General features: G+C 39.9%; 1 protein-coding gene and 1 long non-coding RNA gene across 4 annotated transcripts in view; one reads left to right on the top strand and one right to left on the bottom strand.

Moving 5' to 3' along the window:
• Positions 1-11241: 11241 nt before the first annotated feature.
• LOC118010041 lies at positions 11242-15475 on the bottom strand. The gene is made up of 2 exons (XR_004679096.1): positions 15156-15475; positions 11242-11523 (listed from the first exon to the last, which is right to left on the bottom strand). It is a non-coding gene; the product is annotated as an uncharacterized LOC118010041 (long non-coding RNA).
• A 224-nt stretch (positions 15476-15699) lies between these two features.
• The window catches only part of ASAH1 (N-acylsphingosine amidohydrolase 1), a 48455-nt gene continuing 36803 nt past the window's right edge, over positions 15700-27351 (top strand). For all 3 annotated transcript variants that reach the window (XM_035004196.1, XM_035004195.1, XM_035004194.1), the window contains exon 1: positions 15700-15857. In XM_035004196.1, the coding sequence (XP_034860087.1) occupies positions 15780-15857 (78 nt within the window). In that variant the 5' untranslated portion in view covers positions 15700-15779. The remainder of the gene's footprint in view (positions 15858-27351) is intronic.

Genomic DNA, 27351 nt, shown 5'->3' with positions numbered 1-27351 from the left:
TACTTTTTTAAATGGCATTGTCATAATATTAGCTTGAGGGCCTTAATACAGGTAACTTCCACTGTAATTTTTTCAGGCTCACTCCTGTTGAAATCCATTTCATTTAATGAAAAGATTAGAAACAAAACGTGGAAAAAAAAATTCTACAATTGTATTTCCCCTTTCCTTACCCACCTATTGGCTTAGTTTATTTTAAAGTGCATATTTCATTAAGGGAACTTGATGGTTGTTAAGGCAGGTTTTGCTGTATGACATTTCCTGTTTACCTCACCCCAGGAAAATCTCTGACACAGTTTGGTGTATTTCTGTTTAATTTTATGCCACTGGACTACTTCTCTTAAATATTGTTGAGGCTTATTTTCTATGATGGAGAAACAATATGCCATCTTTCCATTTAGCTTTGTGTTTCATTGCTGCCCTTGTATTTAATAAAGGATAAATTTTCAGAGAGCATAGCCAGGACTTAATAAATTAAGATCTGCAGGTGTTTATTTTTCTTACCATGTTTTGCAAATCTAATGAGGTTTTGCAGTCCTGTTCTGAGTGCTGCTAGTAGAGAAAAAGGGGTGTAGCACTACTTATTAGGGTTTATTTTTCCATCATGCAATTTCCTAATTCTGGTCCTTAGAAACTAAGTGGAACTGTAAGGAGGAGAACAAAGAAAACAAGGCACACCTCATTACTCCTTTAAAAAGGTGAAAACCTAAATATAAGTGGATGCCAAGGTAAGGAATCAAGTCATGACTTCTACTAGTTCCCTACCTACCACCTGACAAAATTAAGTTGTACAGCTAGTCAATCACCCAGGGAGAAAAACAGGCAATGCTTTTAAGCTTCTAATGTCTTATTTATTCTTTTTCTTTATTATTCTTTATGTTTGTGTAAGTATTAATACCTATTTTTTTATTCTGCTGCCAAATATATTCCACCAAGAGTTTGTTTTTTTGTTTTGTTTTTTATTTTTATTTTTTTTAAGATTTTATTTATTTGACAGAGAAGGAGAGACAGCAAGAAAGGAAACACAAGCAGGGGGAGTGGGAGAGGGATAAGCAGGCTTCCTGCCAAGCAGGGAGCCCGATGGAGGGCTCGATCCCAGGACCCTGGGATCATGACCTGAGCTAAAGGCAGATGTTTAACAACTGAGCCACTCAGGCGCCCCCTGTTTGTTTTGTTTTTTAACTGGTAGCAGAAAAACCCCAGGGATATACCCAGGTTCAGGAGAACTTAAAAAAATTAAGATAATAGTTTAACAGCCCGCCAGCATTCATTCAGCTTGATATTACCTGTGTATATAAAATGACTTTCTCAAGTGTGGTGCTTATTTAGGAAAGACCAGTGGACTTCAGACCAACCTAGGCTGTTCTACACAGCACCTCAACCCTAAATCCTAATTTAGATCAGCTTGCACAGCAGCAGGAATGTTTTTCAATTTTCTGTTGTTGTGTAGAAAAAGAATTTCCCTATCTGTCTACAGAAACAGAACCTTCCTGCATGTTCCCTTGTTCTCCATTTTTAGTCCAAAAATCCTCTCCAGAAGGCCTCCTACATATCCCATCACTGCTGCTTCTACCTCTCCACCTGTGACTACCAGCTTTGGTTTTTGTGTTCCTTTTACTACTATAACCTCATCCCACACCAGTGTGCCCTTTCCATAGTATAGGAAAATGGACAGAGATTTAAGCATTTAACAGAATGCTTCTGATCTTCTTCCACACTGAATTCAGCTCTCATTCCAGTGCATCCAGAGTTGGAGAATTACACACCATGGCCCCAGTACCAGTTTTGAAACTTGTCATTAACCCCACCCTCAGCTCAGGCTTTGAAGCACCACATACCATCCATACCCATTACCACTGCAGCTCTGCACTGCGCTTCATCAGTGTCCTGACCCCCCTGAAATCTGGCTCGTAGTCCTGTCTTCATGGAGTCTCCCATCTTGGTTTCATTGACTCCAGCATTCACACTGTTGTGACCTTCCTTTCATCTGCCTTAAAAAATTCTGTCCTCTCAGCTCAGCTGATCTTTTACTCCATCTTAAATTACTCCACCCAGACCAGCTGGGTTAAACGTGCTTTTTGCTCCAGTGTCTTCCAAGATTGGAAACCCTGGTGTCTATCTCTGGATGACCCTCCAAGAGCATCCCTTTACCCAGTGCACTTTTCATTTAAAATGTTTTGAAATATACTCTCTCAGTTCCAAGCCCTCTCTGTTATTAATAGATTTAATTTTCTTGTAGCTTTATTTCTAAATCTAATAAAGTATTCTTTTTAATACATTATATTATTTACTAGTTACTGCATTCATAGAACATAAAGTATCATTTCCCAATTCAATACTAACATTTTCCTATATAACAAATACATTAGCTCTAAGAAATTCCACATCTTGGGGCACCTGGGTGGCTCAGTCATTAAGCGTCTGCCTTCGGCTCAGGTCATAGTCCCGGGGTCCTGGGGTCCTGGGATCAAGCCCCGCATCGGGCTCCCCACTCGGCGGGATGCCTGCTTCTCCCTCTCCCACTCCCCCTGCTTGTATTCCCTCTCTCACTGTGTCTCTCTCAAATAAATAAAATCTTTAAAAAAAAAAAAAATTCCGGGCGCCTGGGTGGCTCAGATGGTTAGGCGTCTGCCTTCGGCTCAGGTCATGATCTCAGGGTCCTGGGATCGAGTCCCGCATCGGGTTCCCTGCTCAGTGTAGAGCCTGCTTCTCCCTCTCCCTCTGCCACTCCCTCTGCTTGTGCTCTTCTGTCTATCTCTCTGTCAAATAAATAAATAAAATCTTAAAAAAAAAAAATTCCACATCTTGCCCAGTTCCAACAGTAAACAGGATCCAAAGTTTTCTCTTCAATATTAGAAAATAACTGATCAATTTGCCATGTGGTGTAAATAAGAACTGAAAGATGAAAAGTCATCTTACATGTCTTAAGAACACATTCACTATTCTTTCTTCTCCTCCCACCCCCATTGTTGCAACTTCTACCCAGGAGTTGAGGGGAATGGGGTGCTGATATACCGACCATTTAACTACAGAGTCAAACTAACAAGTACTAAATGCACTGACTTCTTTCTTTGTTCTTTTCTCTCTTTTTCCTGGGATTTTTCACCTCACTCATTTTAAACCCAAGGCAAGTGGGGGAGTGTGACCTTGATTTTACAAAACCAGGGCTTCTACTTTCAGTAGTGTGACAGCTTAGATACTGTGAATGGTACTCCTTAAAAAACAACTGATACACTGGATAAAATATTTGCAAATATCTTTTGAAATATCACTCATCCACATAAAAGAAAGGAATCTATAGATACCAAACAAAGGGAAAGCAGGAACGTCCGAGGCCAATGAGTACCAAGCTCACTCTCACCTAAAAGTTTTTGCCAAATCCCAGAGACTTTGAGGTCTGGCTTCGAAAGGAGCCCAAGAAATGGGATGTAGGAGACTGTATTCATATGAGTGACTACAAAGGGCTATACCTTCAAGGATAACAGTGAATGAGAAATAAATCTTATTGCACAAACAGGGGTACAATGAAATGTTTTCTTTTCTTTGGCACTAAGTAGAATGGAAGGAAAAAGAATCTTCCCCTGAGATGTAACCATAAGCTGGCTTCAGATGGGTTTGTGACTCAAAGTCACACTACCTCTTATTTTAAAAGAAAAAAATTCAAGGAGATAATTCAACTTCAAATGGTCTCAGTTGGGGTGCCTGGGTGGCTCAGTTGGTTAAGTGACTGCCTTCGGCTCAGGTCATGATCCTGGAGTCCCGAGATCGAGTACCGCATCGGGCTCCCTGCTCTGCGGGGAGTCTGCTTCTCCCTCTGACCCTCCTCCCTCTCATTCTCTCTCTCGCAAATAAATAAAATCTTAAAAAAAAAAAAAAAGGTCTCAGTTGGTTCTCTTTTTCTGACCTTAAAATAAATCCTACCAAAAAAAATTTTTCAAAGAAAATAAGCAGCTCACAGTCGAAATTAAAAATACAGAGAAATAAAAAAATTTAAAAAAAAATAGAGAAACACAATACCATCAGAACAATGAGAAACAAGTAGAAAAATTTAAAAATACCAAATGTAGAATATAAACTATACTTATATAAAACTCCAGAATATAGGCAGGAACTACAACATAATAAAAAGACCAAGCAGGGTGCCTGAGTGGCTCATTCGATTAAGCGTCTGCCTTCAGGTCAGGTTGTGATCCCAGGGTCCTGGGATCAACTCCCACATTGGGCTCCCTGCTCTGAGGGGAGCCTGCTTCTCCCTCTGCCTCTGCCTCTCTCTCTCTGTCTCTCATGAATAAATAAAATCTTAAAAAAAAAAGACCAAGCAGATATGAAAGAAAAAAAATAACTTCAAAAAATAAAAAACAATTAAAAATTCAGCGGGTGCATTAAACATCAAACAAAGCCAGAGAGAATTAATAAACTAGAATATAACTGAGTAAGTGGCCCCAAGGACAGTTTACAGAGACAAGGAGATGGGCTATATGATGAAATAAAGGTCAAGAGAGACACAGAACATGATGATGGAAATGTCTAATATATGTCCGATTGAAGTATAAAAAGAAGGTAACAGAATGGAAAAGAGGTAATAAAGGTAATGAGTGAGAATTTTTGAGATCTCAGATCTTGGAATCCCAGTGAATCCCAAGCATAATAAATATAGACACTTCAACACATCATGGTGAAACTGCAGAACTACACAGAAAAACGTTTCATCTTAAAAACAGCTAGAAAATAAAAGTAATCACCCAAACATCTGTCAATTCAGCAGACTGCTGGCTTCTCACCAGCAGATAGGAAGCCAAAAGACAGCAGAAGAGTATCTTCCATGAGCTGAGACAAATAATTGTCAACCTAGAAAGTTTCTTCCAATAGTAAGGCAAAAAAAAAAAAAAACTAAAGCAAAATAAAGATACTTTAGAGATGAAAATTGAGAGGATTTATCACCAATAGATCATTAAAAGAAATTACAACAGAGAAAGTCTAGGCAGAAGGAAAATTATCCCAGAAGGAAGGTCAGAGATGTGAAAAGAAATGTCAAGCAAAGATATCAAAGATAATAATGGGTAAACTAAGCAAAACTGTATTTAAAAAAATACTTAATTTGTAAAAGGGATGTTAAAACTAAGTATTAGGCAAAAATAGCATGCTGTTGACAGTGAGAGGGAGACTGGACAAACTATTATAAGATCTTAGATTTGTTCAAGAGGAGAGGAAAAAAAGTTAACTTTGTTAAGTAGGCAAATTAAAATACTTAGGGTACTGGGCACCTGGGTGGCTCAGTTGTTAAGCGTCTGCCTTCGGCTCAGGTCATGATCCCAGGGTCCTGGGATTGAGCCCTGCATGGGGCTCCCTGCTCTGCGGGAAGCCTGCTTCTCCCTCTCCCACTCCCCCTGCTTATGTTCCTGCTCTCGCTATCTCTCTGTCAAATAAATAAAATCTTAAAAAATAAAATAAAAAACTTAGGGTAACTAGTGAAAGAAGAGACAAAGACCATATATTCTCCAACAAAAAGAGGGGAAAAAATAATCCAAAAGAAATTTAAAAAGGAAAGAAAGGGATGCCTGGGTGGCTCAGTTGGTTAAGCATCTGCCTTTGGCTCAGGTCATGCTCTCAGGGTCCTGGAATCAAGACCCACATTGGGCTCCTTGCTCAGCAGGAAGCCTGCTTCTCCCCCAGCTTGTGCTCACATGCTCTCTCTCTCTAACAAATAGATAAAATCTTTAAAAAAAAAAAAAAAAGGAAAAGAAATTTAAAAAGGAAAAGAAAAATAGGTGGAAAGCATATAATATCAGAAATCAATGTAAAAATATTAGTCATCAAAATGTAAATTTGCCAAGCACTCCAAAATTTTTCCATCACATTTTTTTATTTTATTTCATCTTATTAAAGATTTATTTATTTGAGAGAGAGTGCGTGCATATGCACATGTGAGTGGGGGAGGGGCAGAGGGAGAGAATCTGCAAGCCAACTCCTTGCTGAGTGCGGAGCCCAATGCAGGGACCCAACCTCATAACCCATGAGATCATGACCTGAACTGAAACCAAGAGCCAGGCGCTTAACTGACTAAGCCACCCACGTGCCCCCTCAATCGTATTTTTAAACACCAAGCAAAAATTGTTTAAAGACACATAAGAATTCAGAAAAATCAATGAACGGAGAAAAGGTATTTTAACAAAAAAAAATTACAGCTATGTTAATTACAAATTCAAAAGAAGTTACTATATAAATCAGGTTACTATATAATGATAAAAAGTCATTTCACTTTGAAGATAAAACAATTCTAAACTTGTACACATCTAATAACATCAAAATATACAAGCAAAAATTGAGAACTATGTAGAGAAACTGGAAAATCTACCATAGCATATAGCTCTAAATATTTAATAAATTGAGCAGACAAAACTCAGAATTGAATGGCATAATCATAAAATATAAACTTCAGGATATGTGAATAACACTTTACATAAGAGAACTGATACTCTTTCAGACATTTGGTACATGCAAAAACTGGATTCCTACTTAGCCATAAAGTTAGAGTCCAAAAATTAAAAAAAAGGAACAAAGACCATATATTCTGCAAAATGCAGTGAATCATTTAGAAACCCCCCCCCAAAAAAAAGATAACTTACAGAGTTAACTGATCCTTAGTGAGTAATGCCTCTTACCTATATAGAATTGCCTCCTTCAGAGTTTATGAAAGACTGCTAATTTCTTTACCATCTTCCAATATACTCACCATAAAAGAAATATATACCATATAGAGAAAAACATCAAAAATGCAGAAACTACTCCCTCTTGGAATATATATTATAGAAATTAGCACACAGCTAAGGAAGATAGAAAGTTGAAGCACAAATGAAGTGTTTTTAAAAGATAAATCCAGGGCACCTGGGTGGCTCAGTTGGTTAAGCGACTGCCTTCGGCTCAGGTCATGATCCTGGAGTCCCGGGATCAAGTCTCGCATCGGGCTCCCTGCTCAGCAGGCGGTCTGCTTCTCCCTCTGCCCTCTTCTCTGTCTCTCATTCTCTCTCTCTCAAATAAATAAATAAAATCTTAAAAAAAAAAAAAAAAAAGATAAATCTAAAATTTTACACATTTGGAAAATGTGAGACAGTCCTCAGAAGACAATTGGTAACTTCAACATATATATCTGGAACTTGCTAAATGGGTAAACGTGGGTAGCATTAACTTATTGTTTCTTATTTTACCACAGATGCATGGGAACTCCTGATGATGTGATACTAGTGCATAGGTCAATATCTGGGAATTTCCAGTGTAGTACTCTTTTGAGGACTTTGGCAATGAATGGCAGAGAATGAGATTAGCAACGGAATTTAAGGGAGACTTTATTCTTTTTTTTTTTTTAAAGATTTTATTTATTTATTCATGAGAGACAGAGAGAGAGAGAGAGGCAGAGGGAGAAGCAGGCTCCCAAGGAGCAGGGAGCCTGATGTGGGACTCGATCCCAGGACCCTGGGATCATGACCTGAGCCGAAGGCAGACGCTTAACCATCTGAGCCACCCAGGCGCCCCAGGGAGACTTTATTCTTAACATAGAGGAGATCTGAGTACTTTTAATGCTAATGTCAAGAAGTCAAGAGAGAAGAAGAGGTTAGAAATGCAAGAGAGAAGGCATAATTTATAGGGTGGTATCCTGAAAAGGAAGTAGAAGTGAGAACCTATAAGACAAGTGAGGAGATTGGACTTAAGTAGGAGGGACAGACTCTCCATTGTGGCAGAAGTAGAAAGGTTAGGGATAGGTACGGATCTGTACGTAGATTTGGTGGCAGAGAATTGAGGTCGTTCCTTTCTGAAATTTCCTCCATGAAGAAGAAGATAAGGTAATCTAAGAGTAATGCAAGAAACAGTAGATGATCAAAGTTTTGGGAAGAGGGTTTTGAAAGAGTGTTAAGGGACAGATAAAGTGCATGAGAATCATAGATTTGCTACATAGTATTAAGGACCAAGATTTTTATAATGATAATTAATCAGTTGAGCAGAACTCAGCAGCATAGGTGTGTGTGTACAGAAGATAGGTGTTTGTATTCCTCCAGGGTTGGGGTTTTACAGGACAGGTAATAAAAGAACAAAAAGCAAAATCATCTCATATATTGGCAAGTGAGTAGTAAAATGATGGAACATGGAATCAAAGCTGGGGAGGGGAGGATGGCAAGAAAGCAGTGAGGCTGATGGATGGGAAGAAAGCATATCGGCTGATGAAAGCAAAGACCATCAAGGAATAGGGGTAACTGAATGAGCTAGGAGGTCAATCCAGGCTCTAGATACAGCTGTTTGTGTATAAGATAGGTGTCTTCCATTATAGTTCTTTTTTATAGAATATATCAGAATGATGGACTTACATATGGTTTTGCAATCTGGCCTGGGAATTTAGTGTAGTGGTTAGGTGTACTGAAATCAGAAAACCTAAGCATAGTTACTTACCCTAAGTCTCAGATTTCTCAACCATAGATGGGAATAATAACAGCACTTCCTTCATATTTGTATGGAAAATGCATATTGATTTCCAAACACCCAACTTAAAAACTTCTGGAAAAAATCCATTTGTAATTTGGTGATTCCTTATGTTATTTTAGACACCACTTGGCATATGATGTTAATGCAGTTCCTTTAGTTTATTCAACAAATATTTATTTGTTATTGAGTGCTATGATGTGTTAGACACTGTTCTAGGTGCTGAGACTAAGCAGTTAAACAAAAGAAAATCCCTGCCCTTAGGAGACAGATGCTAAACAAAAAGAAAACAGGTATAACAGCAGGTGGGGATGATGTTTGGAGTCCGGTTAAGTGGGGAAAAAGGAGGATAAGGAATACCTGTAGAGTCTTACATATGGTGCTGTAGGAAGGCTCCCTAATAAAGGACTGTCTGAGCATCTGCATGAACCTCATTTCTCTCTGTGAAAGAACATTCTACACAGAGGGAGCAGTTAGTACTAAGTTTTTCAAGTGAAGCCTAATTGACATGTTTGAAGTCTGTAAAGAAGACGAATGTGGCTAGAGCATCATGAAAAAAGGCAAAGCTGGAAGGGTATGAGATCAGAGAAGTGGCAAGTTAGCCAGATCCTAAGTGGCCTTATAAGCCATGGTAAGAACACTGGCTTTCATTCTGAGTGAGATAGGAAGTCATTGGAGGATTTTGAGGAGAGGAGTGACATGATCTGATTTATGTGAAGATTTGATGATAGGGAAAAGCAGGGATACCAGTTACAAGACTATTACAATAATCCAGATGAGAGTAACCTGGACCAAGGCAGAAGTGGAACTGGTAAGAAATGATCAGATTCTCCATATATTTTGAAGGTAGAGCCAAAAGGATTTGCTGGTGTACTGGGTATATGGTAAGAAAGAGAAAAGTCAAAGGTAATTAACTATAAGATCTTTGGTCTAAGCAAACTAGAAAATGAAATTGCCATTTAGTGAGAGAGGGACCATGTGGATTGGGAAAGAGAAAATAGTTCATTTTTAGGCATGATAAGCTTAAGATGCCTATTACATATCCCAAGTAGATGATGTTGAGAAGACAAATAGATATAAGTCTGAGTTCAGGGAACAGGTCTGAGCTGGTGACATGAATTTGAGGGTCATCAAACTAGAGAAGGCATTAATATCATGATATTGGATGAGAGCACACAGGAGTGAGCATAGGAAAAGAAGAAGACATCTGAAGACTGGGCCTGAGCCACCCCACATATAGAAATCAGTTGATGAGAAGAAACCAACAGAGAATCTTCAAGATGTGCCAGTGAGGAAGAATCAAAAGACAGTGGTATTTATAAGCAAAATGAAGTAAAATTTCCAATGATTAAGATAGAAATGTGGAATTGGGTATTTGAGGTAAAATAGAGGCCAGGAACATTGCAAGAGAAGAAGTCAAGAAACCAGAGTATGAAGAGGATTGTTTTTTGTGGATATTGCAATCACCAAGAATATTGAGAATCACATTAGAAAAAGTGACAGTGAGCCAGGTGTGAAAAATCTCCAAGGGGTGAGGAGAACCAGGAGCCAGATAATCTGCAGTGTGATGGGACCAGCTTCCAATTCAAGTCAGATAATTGTGAATATGCTGGATGTTGGTAATAATAGGTTGGCCATGTGAAAGTGTTGATGTCTGATTACTTTTTAACCTACAAAATTGGCGATTTCATACGGTTCAATCTAATAACTGAACATATATAAAATATGTCTGAATTGTGATTGGCTTCATAAGTTGATAGATATTTATGTCAGTACTCTTTTCTTTTTCAGTTGGAGACTCCCTGAGATCAGGAATTTGTATTTTACCACATGTGTTTCTTTCATAGCACTTACGATTTACTTGGTAGTTTCAGTTGGTCATGTAGTACTTTTTATACATAGATTATTACTAGAATTGCTACTGCTGACTTCTGTTGTCATTTCGGGGTGATAAGCAGTCTCCTCACCTTCCGAGGTGAAAACAACTGAGAAACATAAACAGGCATTAGATGGGGATCAATATCAGCTTTACTGCTGAGTAAACTGGAATAGAGAAAACACTTAGACCTGAGGCCCATATGGGATCCCGAGTCTTTCTCCTCTGGAATGTATTCATGCAGTCAGTCCCTTGACAGATGCCAACTGCTTCCCAGGGGCACAGCCAGTTTCTAACATGGGGAGAGTGAACAGGGGAGGGTGAGGCTGGGCTGGGAGTAGCAGGCGCAAGTACTTACAAAAGGCTCCAGTCCTTGACTGCCTTCTCTCCACATCTCCCAGAGCCAGTCCTTCGTGATGCTTTCTTCAGAGTCTTCATAGCCATCGTGAGAACACAGTGTTTTTAAACTTTGTTGGACAAGTGCCAGGTTTGGAAGATGTGGTCAAAGGCAGCAACTACTTCCCCTGTCACTCTTGTCACCCAGGGCTTGCTGCAGTGAGCTTATCACTGTGAGCAAGCAGATCTCAATGAGAGAGGCCAGGCCACATGTATGCAGTGACCCTTCCAGCTATTTACCAATTAGGTAAGGCACTCCTTTCCTAGGAACTTGTGGATTGAAGGAATTAAAGAGAAAGGTGGGTGTTTTCTCCCTAGAACATCTGATGGTAGATGCAGGTTTTGTGAAGCCTGAAGCTTCCATAATTTGGAAAGTCCTCTTTAAGGAAAAGAATATAAAATTGCAAGTGTGAAATTAAGGAGAAAGTTTGGAAGAGGCCTGAGCAAGTGAAGGCCTTGAAACTTAAGCATTATAGCTTTACAGTAAATCCTGTGCTCTTGAGAAGGTAGCGATACCTGTTTTAATATGGTATTAGACAAAACTTGCAAGCAAACCATCTTGAACTAGCTTAAATAATAAAGACGAGTAGTGGCTCACATTAATGAAGAGTCCAGCTGTTGGGCAGGCTCCACCATTGATCTAGCAGCTTAACAATGTCATAATGACCCAGTTTCTTTCCATCTCTCCTCTGTGCTGTCCACAGTATCTATTCCTCCTTAGGCAGGTCCCTTCAAGTTCACAGCATGAATGCCAGTAGCAATGAGGACTACTTGCTAACATTTTCCTGTTAGAAGATAAGGACAACTGCTTCAATCATAGAGCAAAACCTTGAACTTCAAAAAATGGCCTGTTGGATTCAGGAGTCTAAATGATTAAGGTTGGAGCCAAGCACTGTGGCAAGAAGGATAGGGCAAGCTTAAGGTTAGGCCAACCAGGGCCCACGTCCAGAGGTAAGGATACGGATACGGGTCATCCAAATCATTTGGCTGCTGCATACTGGAGGAGTGGGACTGAGGTTGGTGAAACATCTACATTAAACCAGAGGTGAGAGTATGGAATAATAATCTAAACGTACTGAAAGCTTTCAGGACACCCATCTGATTTACATTTTCCCTTCCATCATCATTTTTCTCCACCACGATACTGAAAGCCCTGGGAAGGCATGGCCATTTGTTCACTAGTTACCCAGCACCTAGCATAAGTGCTCAAATGTATTGTGAGAATACATGAATTTATCACAAACTTTTGAGAAACAACTGGCAGGAACATTAAATAGGTATCTATAAGGGCTTAGGTAAAAGGGAACTATATAAGAATATGAAATAACAAAAAAATTAGAGATTATTGGATTTGAGCTCAATTAAATAATTTTCAGGTCAGAATCACGTCTTACCAAAGAAAGTGGAAGTAGGACAAAAGGATTTTTTTAAAGTGGCTCTTCAAACTAACATGCCTGAGGTGTCAGAGATTCAGTAAGACATCAAAAATATTTCACAAAGAAACAGAGATAAGTGCAAAGTGAAGGATAATTAAGATAATTATTTTATTTTGACATTAAGAAAGGACAATTATATTCAATGAGCACTAAGTTTGTAGTTGTGTAACAGAATGGCTTGAGCTGAATGTAATGATTTAACATGTTTTTCTATATACGAGTAAAACATAAAGTAAAATCCTTTATAGTGTGATAAAGTTACTGGAGGAAAAGTATTGTGTAACAATTTTGCATGACCTCTGATTTCCCATTTTTCATATCTTTTATTCTCTAGAGTCCTACTTGAAAAGATGGACAATAGTCTAAGTTTGGAATCTCAGATTATGTTTTAAAGTAAGCCCTTTTTAAAATTAAACAACTCACTCGAAAATGCTTCCAGTAAAAGATTTTTGAACTGAAACATTTTATTTCTTGAATTTTCGAATATTTAGTTTTATTAAAGCAAGCCATACCTGTTCTGAGTAATGTGGTGTTATGTGCAGTAGAGTTCATTTAGGGTGGGGTGGTTAGATTGCAATGATTTTAAATCAAGGCTCCACCTCAGAAACCTAGGAGATTTAAAAAGGTCCACAGCTTGCCAAGAACTTCAGCTATTCTGATAAACAATTTGATTACTGGTGCTGAGTCTTGCATACTAAACAGGTTATCCAAGTCTTAAACTTGATGCTTGTTGTGAAGATAGTATTTGAATGACCCTTCCCACCTACATGGTTATTTGTACATTTAAATGTTATTCTCTGTGAATATGTCGGTATGCCACAAAGCATGGCAGTTTCCTATGATCACATGGTTCACCTTGACTTTCTGTACATTTCTAATACTTAAGAATGGAGTAGGAAAGATTATATATGTGTAAGAAAAAAATGCATAAAATGGTATATTTTGGAAAAGTAGATTTAAATTTTTTAATTTGAAAATCAACAGTATGTGAAATGCCTTTGAAAGTTGAATGCAAAATTATGTGAAAATTGTGCCTAAGAATATTATGCCAAATGACATCATTTTTTTCTGCATAAAGAATGATTTTGCTAGACCACTTAATCACCAACAGACATCCTCTTATAGGAAAAAAAATATGTTTGGTGACATGTTTAAAGTGCCCTCAGTAGTATTTAAAGTGAACGATCTTCAAACCAAATAGCTATTTATATACTAAAAGATGGGAATCCTCTACCTGTGCACACTGATTTTAAGGTCCAAGATAATTCAATATATTCAAAGAATGAAGCCCTTTAAAATGGCTGGTAATGGCCTATGTAATCTGCCTTACTCCCCTTTCCACTGGGACTTCATGTACTTCTTTTCCCTCTCTTACTTCTGCTCTATCTACACTGACTTCCTTGCTACAGGCAAACATGCCAGGCATTCTCTTTTTTTAAACCTTTGTCCCAACTGCTCCCTCTGCCTGGAACACTTCCTGAGACATCCTCCAGGAGAACTCCCTCACCTCCTTCAAATCTCTGCTCAGACTTCACTTTCTCAGTAATGCCAATCCTGTCCATCTTATCTAACATTGTGACTCTCCCCACTCTTGATCCCCCTTACACTGCTTTTTTTCCTACAACATTTCTCACCTTGTATCATTCTATATAAATTTTCTTATGTATTGTGTTTATTGGCCATTTCTCATCTAGAATGTAAGCCTCATGAGAGAAGGACTTTCTTTTTTGTTGCCTGCTTAACCCTAGTCAGTGAAGAAATGCATGGTACATTGTAGGCTGACAGTAAGTATTTCTTGAATTAATGAACATTTCTGTGGTCTGCTTGCTTCCTGTTGAATCAGGAATCACTTTAATCATGTGAGATGTTTCAAAGTCAAATTTCCTCAAAGAGAGGGTGAAAATGAGCAAAGAAAATCCCACTTAAAATGGCGTTAGGAAGCCCTGAAGAGGTACTTCTCACACACTACCACTTACCACCTTTTACGGACTCCAATAGGGAAAAGCTTTACCTGTACCTTCCACAATAGGAAGTAGCTTACTTTACTACCCCAGTAATAGAAAGGAAGATTTCCTACTGTCCCAGCAACAACTCAGCCAGTAAGAAGTCGCCACAAGGGAACTCCTGCTCTCCTCCAGTGGACTCCAGATCCAAACAGCTTCCAACTCCCTCCTTTCCTCTATAAAAACAAGCCCCTCTTTTTTTGTTCTCCCAACTTGCCTATGGTTTGGCACAGTTTGAATGCCCCAAATTGCAATTACTCTGCTATTCTAAACAAACTTATTTTGCTGGCAAATTAACTGGCTATCTTAAGGTTGACAAGAAGATTGTTACCTAACCCCCCAATAAAATTTTCATTTCCCAATCTCCAGCAAAAAGATTGATTTTTATAAGGAAGTAATAGAAATGGGTAAAATTATAATTTCAAACACACAAGAAAAAAGAAATAAATGAAGATTTTGGTGATAGTATGCTAAGTTTCATTAAGCATTAAAACTGCTGGTTCGGATGTCCTAGAGAGTCAACCAGAAACTACAATCTGGACGGAGGGGTTTCCTGTTGGACTTTTAAGTAACATCCAACAGGGCTATCCTGTCCATGGAAGGCATGAATGGCAAGCAATTAAATCTATTTGTGTTGCAGGTGCAAGCTAAACAACACTGAATACATACCCTCCTCCAGGTTTAGCTCAGTTCTGCCAACCTAAAGGTTCATGGGTTAGATGAAAACACACAGCTGCTCCATGGCTGAATACATCAGTGAAGGAAAGTTCGCAGTTCTACCTGGTCATTCCACCTGTATCTAAGTCCAAGTAACTGAAACCCAAATTCTGTGACTTGTCAGCTCTGCGGTGAAAGCCTAAATGGGTAATTCGGGGCTCAGAATGTCCCTGGGGATTAGATTCCCGCCAACCCCCTCCCTGCCCCCAACACCGGAGCCCCTCCAGTGACTCCACGGTCTGGACGAACAAGCTCACTCACTTCAGGCCTGCTCCCCTCCGAGGACAAAGATGGATCGGGGTCGCGTGCTATGCCGCCGTGTTTTGAGACTCTGGTGAGCTGGGTCTGTTTCGTGGACATTTGACCCGGGGTGGCCCGAGTGCACACCTCGCCCTGGGCCGTTTGGGGACGTTGCACAGGCGGCACCCGGCCCAGAGTGGAGCGGGACCTCCCCCCCCGTGTTGCCCGCGGCCGCCAGCCGAGGAGGTTCTGGGGTGGGCGCGGACATCCACCGGGCACGACCCCGAGAAAAGTTCTTGAGCCCCACCCACCGGGGCGCGGCGGGGCTCAGGCTCGGCCCAACCACTGTCCACGGGGAGAGGGGAGGCCCTACCAATATCACAGTCCTAACGAGAGCGCCGACTTCTGTCCCGGGGGTGCCCCACTCCTTCCTGGAAGGCTTCCTCTTCCTGCCAGGCTTGTCGCAACCCCGAAAGCCCCGACCTATCCTTCCTACCCCGTCTCTCCTGCGCCGCCCCCCCCGTCTCGCTTGGTACGGTCCCGTGCCGCGGGTCACGCGGCGGCGGGGCGCGGCCTGCTCCCAGCCCGGGTGGTGCTTCTCGCCGCACTTGCGCCTGGCTTTTGGAGCGGCGTGCGGGGGGCAGCATGCTGGGCCGCAGTCGCGTAACCTCAGTCCTCCTGACCGTGGCTGTTACCTGCGCGTTGGCGCAGGAGGCGCCGCCGGTGAGTGAGCTCTAGGGGACGGCGCAGAGAGGGGCGTGCAGCGCAGAGGTGGCGCAGGTGCGGGTGGGGCTGCGCGGGTGCCGGGCAGCATCTTTCCGGGGGTCTGTGGTATACTGTGCGGGGATGTGGGTGCAGAGCGGACTGGGGAGCCCTGTCCCGGCTTGATTCCGTACAAGCCGGGACAGGAAAGCCTTTCAGGGAAATCCTAATCTCTCTACAGTGCTGGTTGTGATTTGCACACCCGCAATTTGAGTGAGTGCGCTTGTTCTACCAGTTCAGGCTCGCGCATCCAGAACTGCTAAGAGAAAAAGTTCCAGTCGACTTGTGTACATAATTCAGTTAAGCGACGGACTGCTTGATGACTTTGGCATTCTCCGCCAGGTGACGAGGTGCTGAAGGAGAAGGTGCAGCCTAGACTCCTGAGGTCCCTGGGAAAGGCCGAGGCGTCCCCAGTCAGGGCAAGTGGGAGCAGCCCAGACAGGCCCCGGTGTGGCTGCTGTGGCCTTAGACCCCGAGTCATGGGAACGCCTGTCCCGTGGCTCTTTCCCCAAAAGGAAGTCACAGGAACCCAGACTTGGTAACTGCAAGAGACAGTGAGTGACCAGCCAGAGAAGGAAGTAGATTCGGTAGGAAAATGTCTAGCCAGAGATGATACTACTGTTTACTGAAGCATGCCTAAACTCAGGCCTCTTGACACCTAGTCCGGTGCTCTTTCATACTTCTCTTCTTTGAAAGCAATAAGACTCCATTTTTCTTTGCCAGCAGATCAGGTAAATAGGAATCTGGGTGCAAATTAGTTGAGGGTGGTCTTGAATAGCTTAGGTAGGGTATTGATAGTGGGAGCAAGATATGCATTCTCTTACTTTTTTATTTTTCTAAGGAGAAATGATCTAAGAATAAAATCATGGTGGGATATTATTCATTCATTAAAACTGATGGGATATTAAGCAAATAAAAGCAGAATAAAATAGTATGTACAGTGATTTCAGTAACAGAAAAATACACAGTATGTACATGTAGACAAGGATTAGAAGGGTATAAGAAGAAATAAAATTAGTTTGCTTTAGTGTGTGTAGGGAATTAATATGCTGTAAAGTGGTTGCGATTATGAGAATTTTAAAAGAATTTAACACTTTGATACCGTAAGTGCCCTTCAGCCAAAGGCCACCAGAAAACACACCTGTAGTTGGACAAATTGAGTTTATTACTCTTTGCAGTGAGAAAGGATGTACACCATGGGCAATTGTGGGGCCTCTCAATAAAGGCATTTGGCAAAACTTTTTTCATGATTTGGACTTTGGTTGTGTGTTTGGGGGTAGGTCCAAGGAATAGGGGGTTTGCTCTACACTGGATACTTTTAGAAGGTGGGGCAATTCTATAATTGGGTGAAGAAGAAACTATTTAGCAAGAGAAGGGGATGTTTGGCATTTTGTGGGTTGCACAATACCCTTGTTCTTGTGCTTAAATAGAATCATGAAGTAGACTTGCTTTGTTTCATTTTATCATGTCTCAGAGTAACCTTAATTGAGGTAGGTATTCTGTGAAATTGATTATATCCAACATGAGAACAGAAGTGGCCTGGATGTGAGTGTCATACCAGTTTATAATAATATTGGGGTCTAATTGTGAACCTCCGAGCAGTTTCAGATGTCAGAGGATGCTTTTTTTTTTAATTTCTCAATATTTTTTCAAGTACGAGTTTTTAAAAAGCTATCTTTAGAATAACAAGATAATAGTTTGTTTGTTTGTTTAAGATTTTATTTATTTATTTGACAGAGAGAGACACAGCGAGAGAGGGAACACAAGCAGGGGGAGTGGGAGAGGGAGAAGCAGGCTTCCCGCAGAGCCCGATGCGGGGTTCAATCCCAGGACCCTGGGATCATGACCTGAGCCAAAGGCAGACGCTTAACAACTGAGCCACCCAGGCGCCCCAATAGTTATTATCTAGCTTAGTGGTTGTCAAAATCTAGTCTAGCCACTCGTGTCAGTTTGGGAAGCTGTGTTCACAAGTCTTTAATGAAAGAGAAAAATGAAGGCATAAAACCAAAATTATTAATTTAGAATGTTGTTATTCTGATTTGATGGCTTTTCATTTTTTGTTGTTAAAGTGTTCTTTTATGTACGTGGGGTTTTGTTTGTTTTTAACCTCCCCACATGGGAGAATAAAAATTTGGATTCTCTTGTGCTGGGCTTTTCTTAATATTTTACTAATCTGGAAAAAGCTGGCTGAAAAGGACTTTTGGAACCTCCCGGAAGTATAATGACCCCATTCTCTGACAAGAATAAACAGTTTTTCACTTTGAATCATATGATAAACTGTGCATATCCACATAGTAACAAAAGATATTGATAAATGTGAACAGTGAGGACTGGCTTTAAATTACAAACAAAAATCATTTGATTTGGAATGTCTGTGGGTTTTGTGTTTGAGGCTTTTCAGAATATAGCGTATTTTAAAGGCTTCCTGAGTCATGCTTAGTTACTGATTTTATTAAAAGACCTACTAAGAGATGGTGCTGGCGGGGGTGGCACAAGAAGTATCTGAAGAGGGAGATGAAGACAGCGTCATCCAGGGCTCTGTGGACCTTGTTAAGGCTTTTCACTTTAAAAAGATCAGTTTGGATTGGAAGAGAGCAAGGGTGGATATGAGAAGACTAGCCTGGGGGAGAAAACAGGGTGCAGGGTGATGGACAGGAGGGTGGTGCAGTGGAAAGGGAGAGAAGTGGATGGTTCTAGAGAAAAGTAGGAGGTAGAAGGAGCAGGAGGAAGGATTGGGTGGGTGCCGCAGTTGGCCCAATGGCAGCATCACTGCCAGGGAACACAAGAAGGGAAAAGTTGCAGGGTGGAAGAAGGAAGATTGTGTTTATTCTGGGGATGTTGAATTTCGGCGGCACCAGGATATCCAGGAGGCGTTTGGGACTGGGGCTCAGAAGAAGGAGATGGGAGTCACAGGCATACTACCTGAAGCCACTGGAGCAAGTGAACATTGAGCAGACAGACGACCTAGAAAAGGAAGAAGAGGGCGAGGCAAAGGTTAGGGTACCTGCAGGTGTACGTGTCAGGTAGAGAAGAAATGGCAAAGTTTAAAGCCACAGCCAGAGTGTGAGAGTGAGCCTTGCAGAAGCAAAGTGGGACAGGTTCTCCCTGTGTTGGATGCCTTTGTGATGTCAGGTGCCTGTTATACTTGGTAGTTGGAGGTCACCTTGGCCTGAGCAGTGTTGGGAGCAGAAAATAAGTTGCTGTAGGCTGGGGAGTGATGAGAAGGAGAAGCAGCAGAGTGGGAGAGATGACTGTTGTCAGTAATAAGTCTGAGCAGATTCTGAAAAATGTGTGGAAATGAAACATAATGGCTCAGTAATTAATTGCTGAATCAAACTTATTTTTATGCATCAGGTTCTCATATCAATAATAATATCATTGACATTATAGCTCCTAGATGAGCTTTTAGCGATGATTTTTGCAAAGTTTCCAAAAATCACATACACCCCTTCTGGCCTGGCCAGTATTATTATTTTTTTTTTAAAGATTTTTATTTATTTATTCATGAGAGACAGAGAGAGAGAGGCAGAGGGAGAAGCAGGCTCTGCACTGAGCAGGGAGCCCGATGTGGGACTCGATCCCAGGACCCTGGGATCATGACCTGAGCCGAAGGCAGACGCTTAACCATCTGAGCCACCCAGGCGCCCCTGGCCAGTATTATTGTACTGCATCTGCTTTCCCCCGGTACTCCAAAGGAAGGAATACACAGATATAATCTGTTCACTTAGTTGACAGATATTGCAGGCCTACTGTGTGCCACATTATGTTCCAGATGCTGCTAACGAGTTAGTGATAGATATAAAGGTCCCAGCCCTCATGGAAGGTTTATTCCCATTCCTTTCACCTAAATATTCCTAGTTTAATAGACTACCATCCCGTCAAAGGTCAGAAAACAAACTTTGCTTGCCCATTCGAGTTTGTTATATATGCAAGAAACTTGCCTTACTCAATAGGTCTGTGTTTGCTCTGTTGTACACAGAGATCATTTTAAGAAATCTTATTTAGAAAATAATTGTTGGTGAATTAAAGAACTAAAATTGCCTTGCTAGAATTGTTTGACTTCTTTTCCGATGGTATGAATACTGGTGTGGGCTATATAACTTCAGATTACCTTTCATTACCTTTTTCTGACTATGTGAAGAAGACAAGGCCATAATGGCTTTCCGAACTTTTTGTACAGTCTTAGAAGCATACATTTCATGGAAGTTCTCACTAACTCTGCAGGACACCTCTCACTGTCTCTCTGTCAAATAAATAAAATCTTTAAAAAAGTAAAAAATAAAAAAAATAAAATGACTTTGGTGTTAATACCTTCTGAGCACCTGAAATACCCTGGTCTTACACTGACACCTTTAAAAAAATTCAGTCACATTTACCCTTTCCTCTTTCAGCCAGATTCTAGGTAGATGTCCTGACTGTACATGGTGTTTATTTTTTTTAAAGATTTACCTATTTATTTATTTTAAGAGAGAGAGCAAAAGAGGGAACACAAGCAGGGAGAGTGGGAGAGGGAGAAGCAGGCTTCCCGCTGAGCAGGGAGCCCGATGTGGGGCTCGATCCCAGGACACCAGGATCATGACCTGAGCTGAAGGCAGATGCTTAACGACTGAGCCACCCAGGTGCCCCTGTACATGGTGTTTATGTTTATTGCCAGGTTATCAGAGCACAATCTTATTGGCCTCCGACTCCCACATATATGATGGCGAGGCTGCTCTCCCTTCTAGGGCAGGTTGAATTCTCTTCTAAGACTTGACAGAGCACTTTTAACGTCTCTCACATTGTCTCATAAGAAATATGCCTTGTTTGATTTTTATGTTGGCTTTTGCACCCAGGCCATGCAGATATAATTGTTAGGGACAGGTGAGCATTATTGCATTGCACTCCTTGCTGAGTTGATTCTAGTGATCATCAAAAGCCCTGAAGGAAATGCAGACTGTTCTCTATTAGGAATTAAATTGAGACATTGGTTTTATTGCTATCTCTGTGGGAGACCATGTGAGAGAGAGCAGGGGAAGGAAGCAGAGACTGGTTCTTTCACCAGCTGTGTAACCTTCAATCAGTGATGGAGGTGGGCCTTGCATCCTAAACATGAGCCTAAAGTTCCTTGATAACTTGAAATTCAGTACAAGGACATAACGTGATTTTAATGAATTAAATCACATTCTAAACTAACGAAAAGTTCTGATATTTAGAAGAATTGTATAGTGGATAAGTTAGAATGCAGTAAGAGTTGCATTTCTAAAGTTAATAATTGCTCTTATTAAACGATGTCTATGGAAAATTCATAGTTGCAACTTAAGACTTTAAGTAGAGTGCTACTTTTTAGTGTCCATTTCTAACTTTGCTAAACAAGGACTGTGCCCTCCATCACAGTTATATGTTGTTGTCATTTTTTAAAAAGATTTTATTTGTTTGAGAGAGAGAGAGAGAGCTCGCAAGAGTGGGGAAGGGGCAGAGGGAGAGAAGGGAATCTTAAGCAGACCCCATGCTGAACACGGAGCCCAATGTGGGGCTCCATCCCGCGTCCCTGAGACCATGACCTCAGCTGAAACCAAGAGTCAGATGCTTAACTGAGTGAGCCATCCAGGTGCCCCTTGTTGTTGTATTTAATTCCAGCTACTTAACTTACAATGTAATATTAATTTCAGCTGTACAATATAGTGATTCAACACTTCCATACATCACCCAGTGCTCATCACAAGTGCACTCCTTAATCCACGCCCTCCCCTCTGATAACCATCAGTTTGTTCTCTATAATTAAGAGTCTGTTTCTTGATTTGACTCTTTTCCCCCCCTTTGCTCTTTTGTTTCTTAAATTCCACATATGAGTGAAATCATATGGTATTTGTTTTTCTCTGACTTATTTCACTTAGCATAATAATTCCATGTGGTTGTAAATGTCAAGATTTTGTTTCCCTTGCTTCAGGAGACATTTGTAGAAAAAAGTTGCTTCAGCTAATGTCAAAGAAGTTACTGCCTGTGCTCTCTTCTAGGATTTGTACAGTTTCATGTCTCACACTTAGGTCTTTAATCTGTCTTGAATTTATTTTTGTGTTGGTATAAGAAAGTGGTCCAGTTTCATTCTTTTGCATGTTACTGTCCAGTTTTCCCAACACCATTTGTTGAAGAGATTGTGTTTTTTCCCCCATTGGATATTCTTTCCTGCTTTATCGAAGATTAATTGACTATACAGTTGTGTGTTTAATTTTGGGTTTTCTATTCTTTTCCATTGATCAATGTGTGTTTTTTTGTGTCAGTATCATACTGTTTTGATCACTACAGCTTTGTAATATAACTTGAAGTGCCTCCAGCTCTGCTTTTCTTTTTCATGGTTGCTTTGGCTATTCAGGGTTTTTGTGGTTCCATATAAATTTTAGAACTCTTTGTTCTAGATCTGTGAAAAATGCTGTTGGTATTTTGATGGGGATTACATTAAATGTATAGGTTGCTTCGGGCAATATAGTCATTTTTAAAGTATTTCTTCTTCCAATCTGTGAAAATGGAATGTCTTTCCTTTTTTTTTTTTTTTTGGTGTCATCTTCAATTTCTTTCATCAGTGTTTTATAGTTTTCAGAGTACAGGCCTTTTGGTTAGGTGTATTCCTACGTATCTTATTATTTTGGGTGCAGTATAAATGGGAGGTTTTTTCCCCTAATTTCTCTTTCTGCTGCTTCATTATTGGGGTATACAAATGCAACAGATTTCTGTAGATTGATTTTATATCCTGCAACTTTACTGAATTTGTTGATCAGTTCTAGCAGTTTTTTTGCTGGAGTCTTTTGGTTTTCTTACATATAGTATATCATCTGAAAGTTTTTCTTTTTCCTTACCAATTGGTTGCCTTTAATTTAACCTTTTGTTGTCTGACATTTATGGCTAGAACTTCCAGTAGTATGTTGAATAAATGTGGTGAGAGTGGAAATCCTTGTCTCATTCCTGACCTTAGGGGGTAAACTCTTGAGTTTTTGCCCTTCAAGGATGCTGCTAGTTGTGGGTTTTTCATAGATGGACTTTATAATGCTAAGGTATGTTCCGTCTGAACCTACTTTGTTGAGGGTTTTTATCGTGAATGGATGTTGTACTTTGTCATAGGCTTTTTTTGGTGTCTACTGAAAAGATCATATGGTTCTTATCCTTTCTCTAATTGATGTGATGTATCATGTTGATTGATTTGTGAATATTGAACCACCCCTGCAACCCAGGAATAAATCCTACTTGATCGTGGTGAGTGATTTTTTTTTTTTAATGAATTGTTAGATCTAGTATTTTGTTGAAGATTTTTGGCATCTGTATTCATTGCAAATATTGGCCTGGAGTTCTCTTTTTTTGTGGTGGTTTATCTGGTTTTGATATCAGGGTAATGCTGGCATCATAGAATGAATTTGGAAGTTTTCCTTCCTATTCTACTTTTTAGAATAGTTTGAGAATAGGTAGTAATGCTTCTTTAAATGTTTGGTAGAATTCCCTGTGAAGCCATCTGATCCTGGATTTTTGTTTGTTTGGAGTTTTTTGATTACTGACTCAGTTTCTTTGCTGCTTATCATCAGTCTGTTCAAATTTTGTATTTCCTCCTGCTTCAGTTTTGGTAGTTTATATGTTTCTAGGAATGTATCCATTTCTTCTAGGTTATCCAATTTGTTGGCATAAAGTTTTTCACAATATTCTTCTATAATTGTTTGTATTTTTGTGGTGTGTTGTTATTTCTCCTATCTCATTGTGATTTTATTTATCTGAGTTCTTTCCCTTTTTTTCTTGATAAGTCTGGTTAGAGGTTTATCAATTTTATTGATTTTTTTTTCAAAGAACCAGCTCCTGATTTCATTGATATGTTGGGTTTTTGTTTTTAGTTTTTATATCATTTATTTATGCCGTAATCTTTATTATTTCCTTCCTTCTGCTGGTTTTGGGTTTTGCTTGTTGTTCTTTTTCTAGCTCCTTCAGGTGTAAGGTTAGGTTATTAGATTATTTGTTTGAGATTTTTCTTGCTTCTTGAGGTAGGTCTGTATTACTATAAACTGCCCTCTTAGAACTGCTTTTGCTGCATTCCAAAGGTTTTGGACCATTTTGTTTTCATTTTCATTTGTTTCCATGTACTTTTTTATTTTCTCTTTTATTTCATGGTTGACCATTCATTTTTTAGTAGCATGATATTTAACCTCGTGTATTTGTGCTCTTTGCAGATTTTTCTTGTAATTGACTACTAATTTCATAGCATTGTGGTCAGAAAAGGTGCATGATATGACTTTGGTCTTCTTGAATTTGTTGAGGCTTGCTTAATGGGCTAATATGTGATATGTTCTGGAAAGTGTTCCATGTGCACTTGAAAATGTGTATTCTGCTGTTTTAGGATGGAATGTTCTGACTATATCTGTTAAATCCATCTGTTCCAGCATGTCATTCAAAGTACTGTTTACTTGTTGATTTTCTGTTTAGATGATCTGTCCGTTGAAGTAAGTGGTGTGTTAAAGTTCCCTGCCATTATTGTATTATTATATTAGTTCCTTTGTGTTTGTTATTAGCTGTTTTATGTATTTGGGTACATAAATATGTACAGTTGTTATATCTTCTTGTTGGATTGTCCCCTTCATGATTATATAGTGTCCTTCTTTGTCCTCTTGTTAGTCTTTGTTTTAAACTCTAGTTTGTCTGATAGGACTATTGCTACTCTGGCTTTCGTTTGACATCCATTTGCATGGTAGATATTTGTCCGTTCCCTGACTTTCAATCTGCAGGTGTCTTTATGTCGAAAATGAGTCTCTTGTAGGCAGTATATAGATGAAGTCTTGATTCTTTTTTATTCATTCTATCACCCTGTGTCTTTTGATTGAAGTATTTAATCTATTTATATTCAAAGTAATTATTGATAGATAAGTATTATCATTTTATTATTTGTTTTATGCTTGTTTCTCAAGCTTTTCTCTGATCCTTTCTTTATTTCTCTCTTTCATGGTTTGCTGATTTTCTTTAGTGATATATTTGGATTCCTTTGTCTTTATTCTTTGCATGTTTATTAGTGGTTTTTTAATATATAATTCCCATTAGGTTTATATATAACCTCCTTTGCATATGGCAGTCTGTATTAAATGGATGGTCCTTTAAGTTTGAATTCATTCATTACTCCTCTCCTCCCCATGTTTTAGGTATATGTTGTTAAATCTTTTATCCTTTTATTTTGTGAGTTCCTTGACTGATTTTTTACAGAAATATTCATTTTTATTGCTTTTATGTTTCCTACCTTTATACTGTCACTTTTGGTCTCTCCTTTCTACTCTAAGAGTCCCCTCTAATATTTCTTGCAGAGCTGGTTTAATGGTCACAATCTCCTTCAGTTTAGTTTTTGTTTGGGAAATTTTTTCTCTCTCCTTCTATTCTGAATGATATAGGCTTGCTGGAGACAGTATTCGTGGTTGCCAATTTTTCCCGTTCAGCACTTTGAAGGTATATCATGCCACTTTCTTCTGGTTTGGAACTTTCTGCTGAAAAATCTCCTGCTGGCTTTATGGGTTTCCCCTTGTAAGTTACTGCCGCCTTTTGTCTTCATGTTTTTAAATTTTTTTTCCTTATCACTATATTTTGCCAATTTAATTACAATATGTCCTGATGTGGGTCTGCTTTTCTTGATTTTGATGGGAGTTCTCTGTGCCTTCTGGATCTGGATATCTGTTCTTCCCCAGATTAGGAAAGTTTTCAGCTATTATTTCTTCAAATAAATTTCCTATCCCCTTTTTTCTCTCTTTTTCTTTTGGAAGTCCTTTAATATAAATATTATTACACTTGATGGAGTCACTGAGTTCCCTAAATCTTTTCTTGTATTGCATATTTTGTCTCTTTTGTTCATCTTGATTATTTTCCATTCCTCTGTCTTCTAGATCACTAAATTCATTCCTCTGCATCTTCCATCCTGATGTTCATTTCATCAATGTGTTTATCATTTCACTTATTGTACCCTTTATCTCTGCTATGTTATTCCTTATGTGTGTGTTAAGGGTCTCATTCAAGTCTTCCACTCCTTTCTCAATTCCAGTGGGTATCCTTATGATCGTTACTTTAAATTCTCTATCAAGCATGTTACTTATATGTGTTCAGCTTAGATCTCTGGCTGTGGCCTTGTCCTATTCTTTCATTTGGGTTAAGTTTCTCTGTCTACTCATTTTGTCCAAGTCTCTGTGCCTGCTTCTGTGTGTTGGGAAAGTCAGCATCTCCTGTTCTTGAGGAAAATGGCCTTACGAAGAAGAGGTCCTATAGTGCCCTGCCATATGGTGTCCCTTGTTTCCCCAGAGCCTGGTGCTTCTGGGAGTGTTTCCAGTGTATGTTGCTTGTGTTCTGCTGTTGTGTCCTGGACGCTTTATCTGTCAGGCCACTTGTCTGCAGAGGTCTCTTTGCCTCTTGTGGGCATGGTTTGGTTCCTGCCCTAATTGTGGTGCATTTTAACTAGGTGTGATCTGGTCTATTTGTGAAATGAGACTGTTGCCACCCCAGCTGGAACAGAAGCTCTGCAAAACTCCCATGTCCGGATACTCAGTGTGAGCAGGAGTTTGAGCCAGTCTTCTGGGGGAAAGGAACCACTGTGCTGGGACTGAGGCAAGTGTGACTGGAGGGGGCAGGCAGTGTGTTCCACTTGGTCTAAGCATGTTAAGTAATGAGTGTGGGTACAGGGCTGGTTCCTGAAGGTGGCCCTGTGCTTATGTTGATGGGCATGGAAATGGCCAGCCAGTGCCTTTGTTCCTGCAGTGGTCTCTTCGTGAATGCTGTCTCTCTGGGATAAGCTTGGAGAGGAACAAATAACCCCCTTACCATGGCCCCAGGTGCTCTTCAGATCACTATTTCCACACACTGTGGATTGTTTGCCTGCCTTCTCTCCAAGAGCTACACAATGCTCTCTGGATCTATTCCAGCCAACCCTTCTGATCTTTAAAACTCCAGGCTTTAAGCCCCACTAGTTTCCAGAAATTATGAAATTTGACCCCTCTCACTTTCCAAGGCAATTGCTATGGGGGTTTCATTTTCCCTTGTACTCCCCATGTGCTAGTCTGTCCCTTATCCTTCTCTGCAACCCTGCCTCCCTCCCCACTGCAGCAGTCATGATCTGTTTCTCTCCCATATCACATCTCTGCACTTCCTACCTTCTTCACTGTGGCCTCTTTTCTGCTTTTAGTTGTGGAGTTTGTTCTACCAGTTTTGAGGTCAATTTCTGAGGTATATAGGATGATTTGGTAGTTACTTAGTTGTATTCATGGGATGAGGAGAGCCTAGGGGCCTCCCACTCTGCCACCATCTTCCTGTCCTTGCTCTATATGTTGTTATTTTAAAATAATTTTAGATAATGACAGTTACAGACACTTAAATATAACTTCAGAGAATCATTCCTTGAAAATCTTCCACATAAATGAAATTATGCAATTTTTAAATTTAATGTTTTAAAGTTTGTATCGAAGTGTACATAAAGAAAATCTAA

This window comes from Mirounga leonina, unplaced genomic scaffold (genome assembly GCF_011800145.1).
Source record: "Mirounga leonina isolate KUSES-001 unplaced genomic scaffold, KU_Mleo_1.0 Mir_128, whole genome shotgun sequence".
Classification (NCBI taxonomy): domain Eukaryota; kingdom Metazoa; phylum Chordata; class Mammalia; order Carnivora; family Phocidae; genus Mirounga; species Mirounga leonina.
Note: the sequence above shows the minus strand (reverse complement) of the source record. Positions and strands in the feature narration are given on the sequence as shown.